This window comes from Leuresthes tenuis, unplaced genomic scaffold (assembly GCF_036924035.1).
Source record: "Leuresthes tenuis unplaced genomic scaffold, fLeuTen1.0.hap1 SCAF_5, whole genome shotgun sequence".
Taxonomy (NCBI): Eukaryota; Metazoa; Chordata; class Actinopteri; order Atheriniformes; family Atherinopsidae; genus Leuresthes; species Leuresthes tenuis.
The window spans coordinates 16,036,294-16,048,804 of NW_027325359.1; the positions used below are offsets into that span (position 1 = coordinate 16,036,294).

Genomic DNA, 12,511 nt, shown 5'->3' on the forward strand with positions numbered 1-12,511 from the left:
GACACGAGGCAGATGCCACAGGTGGTGTCCTTCATACATTAACAGTTCAGTCGCACAGCTGTCATGCATTCTTCCACACAATGGATGTGTGCATGCAGAAAAATATAGAAACGTGCCACAGTCAGTGGCATCTACTCACCACTCAGATGGTAGCCTGCTATATCTTCGCTTTGAGCAGAGGACATGGTTCTGCAGCCAGCCTACTAACACATCCAAACAAGAATCTTTTCAATCATCTGCATTTCACATCTGAAAACCACAACATCATTTTGCACAAGTTTCATTTGAATACACGGCAACCATTCTGGAAACGGTCACCATTACAACACCTCACTCTCTTCAATCTTCTCCGTTCAGCATTAATCACAGTAAATGTGGCTGCGCTAACTAGTTTAGGGACACAACGTGCCCAGAGACCCTTATAATTCCTGACATCCAGGATGCATGAGCAGGCAGAACGTGAATGCAATAGCCTCCAACCATAGATCTATTGATTAGAACAACTACAGGTGGACGGCGAAACCTCTTTAGTGATTGCAGATTGATCGAAAACCTGCTGACTTTAGGTTCAAAATGAAACAAATAGCAGTCACCTTGACATCCTTTTTGTTTCAGCTAATCGCACAACCAACTTCTTCTTATCAGCAGGACAATAATGTTTCATCAGTCAAGGCACATGAAGCAACTAATGGTAAAGGATAGATTGTAATGGTGGTGCTCTGTTTTAGCACTCCTATAACTTGTCTTGACCTAAGGTGAACAATTAAGAAGAGACAAGAAAAACTGATTTTATTTGGACTTTATCGTCTAATTCCAGCCCCGAAACCAGCAACTCCAACTGCAAGTATACAGTGGTGTAGCACCCTGTCTGACACTGTTGAAGAGACACTTGTTGCCCCATTCTCAGTTCACAAAAAGCTCCATACAACATTTTCACATATTCGGTTGTGTTTTCCTTAGGTGTGTAAAGCTGCATTCCCCTTTTAAGGAGCCATTTTGATGGCATTGATACTTGGACACAAGAGAGTTTATGGTGGTTTGAATGAACATGCAAAAGCATAAGATCTTTGCTGCAAATTCAAAAGAAATAAATAACTTCAATTTACATGGTCTTTTCTTATCAAAGAGACAAAGAAAAACGAATGAATGCGCCCTTCTCTTCTTTAGCAAACTGAAAAAAGAAGGGGAAAAAAGATGGTCGCTGGTGTGTGACTCATTCCTCTTGCCCTCCTACTTTGCTTGTTGGAATCTCCCCATTTCTCAGCAGCTTGGGGAAATGGGAGCATTACACTAATGATATAGAAAAAAGCTGGGGGATGGCAGCAGGGTGTGTGTGTGTGTGTGTGTGTGTCTCTCAATTCCACTGAGCACTTTGCAGACCACAACCAGGCAGGCCAATTAAAGTGGCTGACGCAGTGCGGGGCCCACTGATAGTTTGTGATGTGCAATTAGCAAAGCGTGGAGAATCTCTGACACAGAGGGAAGCTCTGAGAACCACCCACACATGGGCACAGTGTGATTCAGTGTGGCTCACCTGAGCGTAAGGTAATATATCTGAGTAAAGGAGCTCTGGGAGGAGCTTTAAAGCTTTAAAGAGGAAGAGGAGCGAGACAAGATTGAGAGCGGGGAGGGAAAGAAGAGAAGAGATATTGAGGCAATATCTCAGACAGATTTAATAAAAATGAGGCAGCGTACTAACAATGAGGTCGAACATATTCCAACAGAAACCTCAAAGACTGCTACGCTTACTTTAGTGCCCTAAAGCGTAAACGGTGTTAATTTCAGTGCCAGCGTCTTTTTGGAAGCTATTTAATCAATCACAGAGCTGCAATTATCCTCTGACACAGTGGTTCCCACAGTGTTTTACTAATTGTTCATTCTGGTCAACTAAATATTAGAATCTAGACCAATGTGATCCAACATCGGAACTGATAAAGTTTTTTTTTAAAAAGTATATAATTCAAGGAGAAAAAAAGGCACCGAACTCAAGTGATGACGCAGTTTTGTGTCCTTACTAAAAAGAAAGTACAGAGTAGTAGTACAGAGCCATTTTCAAATGGTGTCTTTTGGCAACTCATTTTAAGTCACAGTTTCTTTAGTAGCATGCACAAAAACTACCAGAGATAATACAGTTTTAAACGTATAACTTTGAGAATCACCTCGTTGGAGCAAAATTATAAAGAGCTATTAACCCAAAACTTGGCATATAACTTCTACATGGCGTGCAGGGCGTTCTGAGAAGAAAATTAGGATACTGGACAAGTAGAGGACAATAGAAATGGCAGGCCTACTATCTACAGTCAGATGAGCAAGATTTGAAAATGGTATCCTTAAGAAATAGTAAAAAAATAAATAAAAATCCAGCGAAGACATGACACAGGACCTGAGAGACGTATCTGACTTTTCAGTTGATCCATCTACCGTTCACTGAAGCCTCGTCAGAAATGGTCTCCATGGAGGGGCGGCTGTCAAGAAGCCAGGGAAGGAAAACAGGGAGAAAAGACTCAAGTATGCCAAATAACGCAATCACTGCCAACAGGTCCAATGGAGTGATGAATCCGTTTTATGTCATGTGGTTGCAGCTTGTAGACACAGAAAACCGCAAACCACTGCAGTCTATATGCACTGAATATGTTATCACCCATGCTTTTCACAGAATAAACTGCTCGCCTTTTACAAAAAAAAACAAAAACAAACCTCCTACAGCCTTTAAATGGCATGGGGTGGGATTACACCTTTTACCGGAGTATGTTCATCTGGTTACAGACATATCCTTACCCAACGACATGTGACACCATCTGTCCCGTTTACTCAGACTGTTTAAAACATCTAATGTTGGGCTACTTCAGCTGTAAAATGTTTGAAACTCGGTGCATCTGAAGAGGATGAAGCTAAGTTATACAAAGTTTGCAATTGGAACTACCAGAATGTTCACGTCTTCATTTTCTATAATTTTCTACAATATTGGAAATGTGCCATTTGGCTCACTCCTTTCAGGCTACAACTGAGAGAACCGGGTTAGTCTAAATCTTCTATGTAGAACAAGCAGGCTATCTTCGCCTTTCACTGTACGTGCTGCTCTGCACGTTCACAGCAGAAATCCACAGCCGCAGCACTGGTGGGTGATTCTGCCCATTATATGCACTGCAACAAATACAAAACATCTTAAAGACACATTAACAAGGTTAAAGTTTTTTTTAAAGATTTTTGTTCTGTTTTCTGCTCCACTTTTGTCTTTTTTAAGCAACACTGTAAAGAAGACTGGGAGAAAACTCCTCCACAGTAACATCACACGGGACACATTCATTTCAAGTTCTTGCTTCAGAAGGTGGTTCTAAAAGCTGTTGAATTATCTGGTGTACTGCTTCTGCATTTGAGCACTTTGCCTTTTAAATGAATAATGACAACGTGCAGCATGTGAAGTGTTCTTCATCTGAGCTTATATTTATCTAATTCTAAGACCTGGTCAGGACCATGTGATTATGTCCTGGTATATGTAATCTTCTGCGAATGTATGTTAGAAGAAGGCAGAGATTTCAATAGAGTTGCTGGTTCCGGTGAGTCGATATAACTCACCGGCAGGCAAAATTAAAGACTTAGATGGAGGATAAGAAAAATAACTTGTTGTTTCTTTGGGTTTTGCTGTGGTCTCAGTTCCTTTTCCGTGATTCATCTGAACGTAAATGCGGTTCAGACACAGATTTTTAAAAAAACCTATTCAGTCCACAGAGGATTATGAACACGCTGGATTTACATAAACTGCTGTTTGCTGCTCACAACAGCGAAAAAAAAGAGGGGAAAAAAAAGAGGAATGCCTTCTGTTGCAGCTGCATATTTAAGTAGGCTTGTTCAATAAGAACAGACACACTGACTGATGGTGTCTTTCTTCCACACTCAATAAAAAGAAAAGAGGAGAGGCTAGATAAGGAGAGAATGAGATCACAATCAGATAGGTAACGGAAACGGTAAGTGATAAAAAGAAAAAAGTGTGTGTCTGTGAGGGAGAGCGGTGAGAAACGCACTGGGTGGGAGGAATACAAGAAGAAGGGATCACAGGCCTGTCAGCTGCTCTCGTGCTCTTTCTCACTCGCTCTCGCAGCAACCCAAGCAATCAATTCTGCTTTTAATCTTGCCCAATAACTCATAATCAAATGCTGCTACGCTTTGATATAACAACACAGCACTCTGTGTGCAGCAGGCACAGAAATACGTCTCTGTCCCTTTCCCTCCCTCCTCCCTCCTCACATATCAGTCAGTTTCCAAGCCAACTACACTTTGACTTTCTGCCTTAGCTCATTTGGTGCATGGTTAAGTAAAAGTAGCACCCACTGGCAACAGTTTTTAAATGTCAGCGTTGGCACCAAGGAAGGAGGGAAGAATATGCGCTTTAGCCAAATAACTCCATCACTCAGCTAAAACGACAAACCCGGGGTTTTGAAGCCTTGTTGAGAACCTTCCCCAATCTAAAGGCGACAAAAAGGGTGGACACGTATTACCAGCAGTACATAAAGCATGAAACTACAAAAATCCCATTAGATCTAATCAAATTAGATCTTCAGGACAGACTGTTCATGCTGTTATGTGCAAGTTATCTGCAACAGTTGCTGTGGTAACGATGTAGGTGTCAGTAATAGCCGTCAGGGTGTGTATGAGGGACCCAAACACAGGTTTATTTCAGCTCTTTATTTAAAGATAAATAAAGAACTAATTCATTTGTCCATGAGCAACATCCAGGGCACAAAAAAACTTAGTATCACAGAGCAAAACAGGAACAAACAAGGAGGCAGTGATGGCAATCTGGCAAAGAAAAGCTAAAGTTAGGAAGTGCAGATGAATTGTTGCTCTAAGGTTTCTGATTTGGCCATTTTGGTTGGATCTGGATTCTCTTCCCCATAAACAGCTGGGGAGCTGCCATGAGGGCCGTGGCCCTGTACACCAGGAGAGCCTTGGGGAAATCTTGACAGCTCTTTCGGCTTCTCTATTGCAAAAGGGAAATCTGAAGCAATTTGTCAGATATGTGAAGTCAGAGACTTTTGTAAAAAAAAAAAAAAAACAGGTTAACTCAGAACCGGAGAATTGTGGTCCCTCACCAGTGATAAGAACCTCTGTGCATCCAAACTTTGTGAAGACAGCTTGGCACCTCTCAGTGACATGTTTTGCTAAAGCGTTGCAGAGCAAATTACACACCTGCCGTATATCTTAAGAAGTATTCGTTCAAGAGCAAACCATAGAGAAGATCTAACACCACCCCCTGCCTGCTAGGTGGGTCTGTTGTGAGCATCAGTTCGCCTGGTGTTGGAGTTTCTTGGACACAACTCTCACATAGTTCCTACCATTTGTTTTATCTGTGATGTGATCCTTGGTCACCATACAGATTATCTGGCAAGTTGATCCTTTGCTGCTCCTGTTTGAAGTTTCTTCAGGACATCCATCCTCAATCATTCTAAGACCACTTTCTTTCTCTTTATCAGCATTTCTTCCTCCTTCTGACAAGGCCATCCTTTTGATATCCTTCTGCTTTTATCTGATTCTTTCCATCCACACACACAATATCAAAGCTGAACCTAAGCAATCACACCTGAACCTGCGTAATTCTGGGTGGCATTCTCTCAACCCGAGTAGTGTTACTGTTATCTGTTCACACAAATAGACCTGGCAAGTAACCAATCAGGCGTTCACATGCCCTGGTCACCACAAGGCCTCTTTCTTGATTTGTACATACATTCACTCTGTTGAAGTGAGACCCGTGGATATGAAGATGACTCGTCTCCACAATCCATCTGGCTGTTTTTGTCTCAAGACTACCCTGAGACCACAGGAAGAAGCATCTGCAGATACAGTTTTCTCTCATGTGGGGCTATACTGAGCCAACGGAGCATCTGAGCTGATCTTTCTTTGGATTTGCCAAAAATTAGATTGGGCTTGGCAGTCTGAAGGTTAAAGCCACCAGCCACATAGGTGCCTTTACAAAGCTGAACTGAGCTGAGTACTAGATATCAGATTGCTAACATATACAAGCAAAGTGTGTTTACATGGCACCAGAAAAAAAACTAAATGTTTTGTTAATACGACAGAAGCCAGACTCCTAAAATACATGTAAACACGTTGGTCCGTCCAAAATCGGACGAAATCGAGTTTTTCTAAACCGGATAAATACACACAGAGAATGCAATTGCTCCCCAATTTACCCCTGCGTGTTTGCGCTCAAATAAGACTCAACTAGGCAATGGCATTCTGTACATATGGTTCCATCCTCTTGAATCTTTTATCAAAAATAGGAAAGTAAGTGTATATTAATGCAGCTGAAATCCCAAAAAGCTGCTTTTATTCACATATTTTTGTGTTTTCTTTGTCTGATGGCTAAAGACATCAGATGACATTTCATTAAGATTATGTGTGACCTTGTGATTACTTAAAGCCATTCCAGACAGTGGCTCTGCTCTAATAAAAATCCTGGTTTTATAATTACAGCATCACCTGACAAAATCCCCTTTCCAGTAACTTAAAGACATCTGTGCAGTGAATTCAGCTAAACTCACATTCTATGATGATCTCCAGAAAGATAGTTAGAAGCAGGAGAATGTCTTAAATATTTTCTCACACAGTCCGCAGCGTCATGCATCGGACAATCATTCCAGTTCATGTATACTAATACAAGGATAATGGTCCAGTTTGTGATGTAATTGTAGCTCCGCTCAACTGTGTATGCAACAGTTCTAATAATGCTGAGTGGAACCCTTTCTATACTGATAAAAAAAAAAAAACTGCTAACATCTGTTTTTTTTGTGCAAAGGGGGAAGTGTTTAATTGGCATCGGCGCTGATGGGAACACAACACCCAGGTGCGCAAATTCATTTTCAAACAAGGTGCTGCACTGGCGGCTACAAGAGTGGGCACAGCTCCCTTTTTCTTCGCAGAAATCCATATTTGCTGTCTCTAATGTCTCACATAGTAGGTGTGAAAACGATAGCTAAGACTTAAAGACAGCAATGATCGATTTACACCTGACAGCAAGCCAGCCGGCAGCTCACTTTCTGTCTCACTGAGTGGGATTAACGCCTGTTGTCCAGTAAAAAAAAGAAAATAATTTGGCCTAATTTTCTCAGAGTTTTGATCATCAGAAAATGTGATCCAATAGAGCCTTGCAAGATACAGTGTTGCAGTGTTGTTGTCACAGGTTTGTCACCTGTGAGGTACAGTAGTAATTACTGGAAAAACTGGGAAAAACATGCTCTACTGGAAATGTGAAAGGATGTAACTGGCTTTTTTTAGCGACTGTATCCTGTTTTTTTTGTTTGTTTTTTTAAATGTAAACAGTATAAATGCACTTATTTGGGGCAAAACCAGCACAAGAGCCTGTTTTTTAGCATAAAACACAATTTCTAATGTTACTAGTTTGGTAGGTAGACCTATGTGGCGACCAACAAAATTGTAGCATTGACCAGATGGTAGTGCCCCATACAAGACAAAATGAGACAAATGAGATAACAGTTAGTGACAGCTTTAAATGAAAAGTTTGAGCTTGATTTAAGTTGTTGTGGGCACCATGAAGGTTTCACAATTTCATGGATTCATCTAGAACAACCCTGCATTTATTCTACACCTCTTTACCTCAGTTAACTAACTTTAATAGATCTGTAGAGCTGCAGAGTGAGACGCAATGCAAACCTCAAGTGTGCTAAAAAATAATGCCAAGCACAAGCACCCCGACAACTCCAATAACTCCCCCAATATGGAATGGGATTTAACTCGGAGGTTCAATATTTTCCCTGTCTTCTCAAAGGCAAACAGAAGCTCCATCCGCATTCTGTGGGGAGTTTGTGAGAGAAAGTCAGCAGCTTTCACTCTAAACGACTTTAAACATCAGAAAGTCCGAAATACTAACACTCAGCATTGAGAGGATGGGTCCACACACAAAGCCAGTCCAATAAATGACAGTTAGAAGTGTCCACGTATTTCCACGCCTTACTGGAACATTTCCATCCACTTTTCATCAGCTTTGTAATCTTGAGCTGCAGTCTGGTGCCTTGGCATAAAACCGCTTTTTATTAGAAGATACATTAAGTGAGATTTACAACCTCACAATTAAGCAACACCAAAAGCAAAGCAAAGGCACTTAATGGTGCAAAGACGCCTGTTAGACCTGACTTAATGTTTAGGCCAAAAAGTTAATGAACTTTTGGTAATGTGAAAGTAGGAAGAAGGACCAAAAGTCTCAGAGTGGAGAAGGGCTGTGAGTGTACTTTTATTGATTAGCTATTTGATAACTGCACACGTTTTTCAGATTTTCAGCTTTAAAGTAAAACGAAAAGAATTCTCCTCACTTTCAGTTGCATGAAAAAAAAAATACAAGGCGAGCACATGAACCACTCCTTAAGGCAAAATGGAGAAAATTAAAAAACTAGTCGAAACGAAATATAGAGATATCTGTAATTCAGTTTTGTCTTGGCACAACTATGACGTCACTTGGGATTTGTCATTACAGATACAATTCAGTTGCAGATATCTGCTGTGTAAATTACGGATATCTTTAAGTGAATTACGACTAGTAGTAATTCCAGTTTCAGATATCTACAACGTCATTTCGCCTAGTCAAAACTTAATTTAAGATATCTGAAAAGGGACATGTAGATAATTGAGGTGAATTAAAGATATCTTGAACTGGAATTATGACTAGTCAGAATCAAATTGTAGATATCTCAAACTGGAATTACTAGTAGTCATAATTCAGTTACAGATATCCGTAATTCACATAGTGGATATCCGCAACTGAATTGTAGATATTTGTGACACATGAACGGCAAAGTGACGTCATTTGTCCAAGCGAGAATGTAGTTGCGAATATCTAAAATGTTCTTTCTGACAAGGCAAAACTGAATGCCAGATATCTGCATATCCAGTCTGGCTTTTAAATGTTGAAATGGCTTGCCATATCCACCACTGTTTAATGCTTGATAACTTCTCAGAGCTTTCATGTCATAAAGGTGATTCATCTTCTGATACTTGACTTTACGATTCCCCCTCCGGCCTGCGGCGTCACCAGGCATCTGCAAACTGCTCTGACCAGAGGGAATCTCCATAAAACGAGACAATCCATCACGGGATACATTCTGGAATTATTAGCTGAGACACATTAAGGCCTCAGACACGGCTGGGTGTGGGTTTTAGGTGTGTAGACTCACAGAGTCTCTGCTGTCCATCTAAGTGCTCTTAGTTCTCTTAATGCGATCACACTTCTCTTCAAAGGAGTTCAGCGAGGACAGCATCTGCGCGTGAGAGATGGAATTAAATGAATAGCTGAGATGATTGCAAATGCCGGTGGAGGAGATTTAGTTCTGAGCAGGTCGTGTTTCAGCTCAACGAAGGGAAACCTGTTCAAGGCACGCTCGCCCTCTTTATCCCACTTACGCAGGCTTGGGCAGCCCAATGAAACACCTTAAAGTCATTTCACAACTGACTCTAACCGGGACCCCAGAAATTAACACCAAGTTCTGGTCCTTATGAGTTCTGGGACTGCAGGTTATGACAAGGTTGGAGTTCACAGGTCCTGAGGAGTAGACAAAAGTCGAGTGCACAAACAAGCACACTTGGTGACGTCACATCGGGAGAAACGACAACAACGAGTTTTCTTTGTGTTTGAAATGTCAAAAGAGGGTGTTTTCAATCTCCCTTTAAATTCTAAATGTGCTTTATCCTATTCGATTGTCTGAAGTCTGCTCCCACACACCGGTGCAAAAAGCTACAATCAAGTCTCCTTGACTGACAACAAAAGGGAACCGAAACGAGCTTCAAAAGTCCCTTCCAAGCATTCAGTCACTGGAGAAAACACCAGGCAGCTTCTGAGACCGAACAGTCAGGAGCATCCAGCCACATTCTAACATTCTGCCGCTGCAAGGGATCATTACGAGCATCGTTACCAACTAAACGCCCATTTTCCTCACCATGCACGGATAACTAACCACTTCAGCGTCTGAACGCAGAATCCACGTGTAACCCCCTTGGTGGAGGTTGCATAATGTCTGAGCTGTCAGCAGCTGAGCTGGAGAGTGACGTTATCTTTTCAGACTGTGTCATTTGAATGAGTAAAAAGCAGAAATGAGGCACGGGGTCGATGTGTTGGGAGGTTTAGGAGCTGAGCACAAACTACAATGTGACAGCCCCTTGCTCTCCATCTGGCCTCTCTCCATTGTGGAAAACAGCTCAGGGAAAGCAAAAAAAAAAAAAAAACTGCTGGCATGATGGGAAGAACAGAATCTGACTTGATCTGGCACGCTGGCGTTCTTATCCTGTGGGACTTTAACTGAAAATACATTCAACCGAAAGGTTTTGTAGCTTAACACGTCTACGTTACAACTGCGCTCCAGGCATACCCAACTTTACCCCGATTTGCGTGTGCTGGAGCGCTAATGACACGCGTGCACGTCTCCGGGATCTGCTCAGCCTCGTACTTTCATCTGTTGCCGTTTTCCCCACTAACAGCCCTCGGCTGCTCACCAGAACAGCGCCAACTTCAGCGTCTCCGTGCCGCACGGATGGCTCACGGTGCCATTCGTTATCCCCCGCCTCTCATCCCTGCCGCCACTGAAGGCCAACAACCCAGCTCCCCACTCAGCTCCACGAGCGAGTCAATATTTGGCTCGAGCATAAAAGGAATACGCCGCGCCAGAGCAGATCTACCATCCAGTCTGAGGAGACGCATTCAGAAGCGTCGCTAATCCCCCGCACGCTTTAAATTAATCCGCTCGGTGTGCACAAAGACGCCGGGGAGAGGAGAGGAGAGACGCATGCGGGTCTGGCTGCGATGCCTTGCTGTTCATGGAGGAGCGCAGCGGCCTGAGTGAGTGAGCACGCATTTCTTACCCGGAGTTTTCTTCTGCTGCAGTAGGGAGGAAGAGGGGGAGGAGGAGGAGGAGAGGGGGGGTAGACCAACTCCACCGGCTCTCCTTTTTTCAAGCGCCTCTCTCCATCCAATGACTCCCGGTGTGCGGGTCGGGTTTATCTGCCCCGGAGGAGGAGAAGCTGGAGAGGATGGATGAGAGGGAGGGCAACGGCGTCCAAACCTCCTGCTGTCTCAGCGCATCCGGAAGCGGTTCGAGACGCGGTCGGTAGGAGGAGGAGGAGGAGGAGGAAGAGGAGGGTGAAGGTTTCTCCTCAACTCTGAGGTGTGAGTCCGTCCCTGCTGCTCGGCCGAGTCTGGGAAGCTGCGGCGAGATGCATCTCTGAGCCACAGCTCAGCCCCGACTGCAGGAAGAAAGTCCCTCCCCTGCAGCGCAACTTGTTCCACCGGGCCGCTCAATAACAACACGACCACCGCCGAGGAGGGCCCGCCTGTCTACCTGCTTCACACACACACGCGCGCACGCACACGCACACTTCTACCGCTGTTACGCAACGCGATCACTGGGAGGTGTGCGAGTGTTTGGGGGACATCCTCGAAACTTTACAGGTCTTCCCTCGGCATCCCTCCCCAATCTGATTCTCATTAAACCCTCCCGATTCCCCCCCAAGCTGATCAAATTAGCCCCAAAGAACAACCCCACCTCCTCCTCCTCCTCTTTTCTCCCTCTGAGATCTAAGCCGTCAGGAATGATTCAGTGTACCGTCATCTGTACAGAAGGCGGACAGGGTGCGAGAACAACACCTCAGATGGCAAAAACGCATCTTTATTCCACCTATCATGGAGGCATTACTCAGGCTCTTCATCCTCGTGCCAAAAGCACAGTGGCTCCACAGAATACGCACTTCATTGCTGTGTATCTGCATGTGAAACACACATCCCAACCTGTAGGAGAAGGGGATCAGCGCACGTGTTCCGTCTTTTCACAGCCCATTCGAGTCCCCATCCAGCAGCTGTGAATCCCCTAAAAAGTCCCCCGTGCTCCTTAAAATGGGACATTTAAAACTTTTTAAATTTTTTTTTCGAAAATGACCCGTAAAATGAAAGCTCTCCAGACTCACTCGGCCTCTCGTTTGGACGTTTTCTGCACACAGCTCGCGCCGCCTCATCAGCTTCTCAGAAACCTCCATCCACTGCCAGCTGTTCGGCTTTGACCGCGCTCAGCTCGATTATCGATTAAAGCGGTGACCCGTAACAAGAGACCCAACGTGGCTGGCGAGGACTGTGATGAACTGCCAATACTGGAGGGGAATGATGAACATCACGCGCTGTGGGACTCCAGCGTAACGCCGCATCCCGCGTGCCCCTGTAGCACTGACACGGTCCACAGTGAGCGAATGTTTGTTTTTTTGGCAGAAAGCCTTTTCCTCCTCTACAGTGCAAATGAATGGGTAGTTTCTTACACAGACGCAGATGATGGACCCCCCCCCCCCCCCCCCCAAAACAAAACATCTGAATAAAACTCACAGAAATGCCATCTCCCACATTGTTTTTGACAGTTAACTGAGAGTAATAATTTACACCATTTAAACAATCTAATCGAGCCACCGTCTTATGCTCTGGACTTGTTATATTTGCAGTATGTATTTTTAATTTAGAGAACCTGAAAGGCAA

At 43.6% G+C, this 12,511-nt stretch overlaps 1 protein-coding gene across 2 annotated transcripts in view; it reads right to left on the reverse strand.

Annotated features, from left to right (window-relative positions):
* syt12 (synaptotagmin XII) overlaps window positions 1–11,451 on the reverse strand; it is a 28,966-nt gene extending 17,515 nt beyond the window's left edge. The window contains exons 1-2 of one of the 2 annotated variants that reach the window (XM_072386272.1): window positions 10,861–11,451; window positions 140–200 (exon numbers count right to left, since the gene is read on the reverse strand). In XM_072386272.1, coding sequence (XP_072242373.1) covers window positions 140–185 — 46 coding nt within the window. In that variant the 5' untranslated portion in view covers window positions 186–200; window positions 10,861–11,451. Of the gene's footprint in view, window positions 1–139; window positions 204–10,860 lie in introns of both variants that reach the window. The other variant, XM_072386271.1, reaches the window with a different exon arrangement.
* Window positions 11,452–12,511: the final 1,060 nt, after the last annotated feature.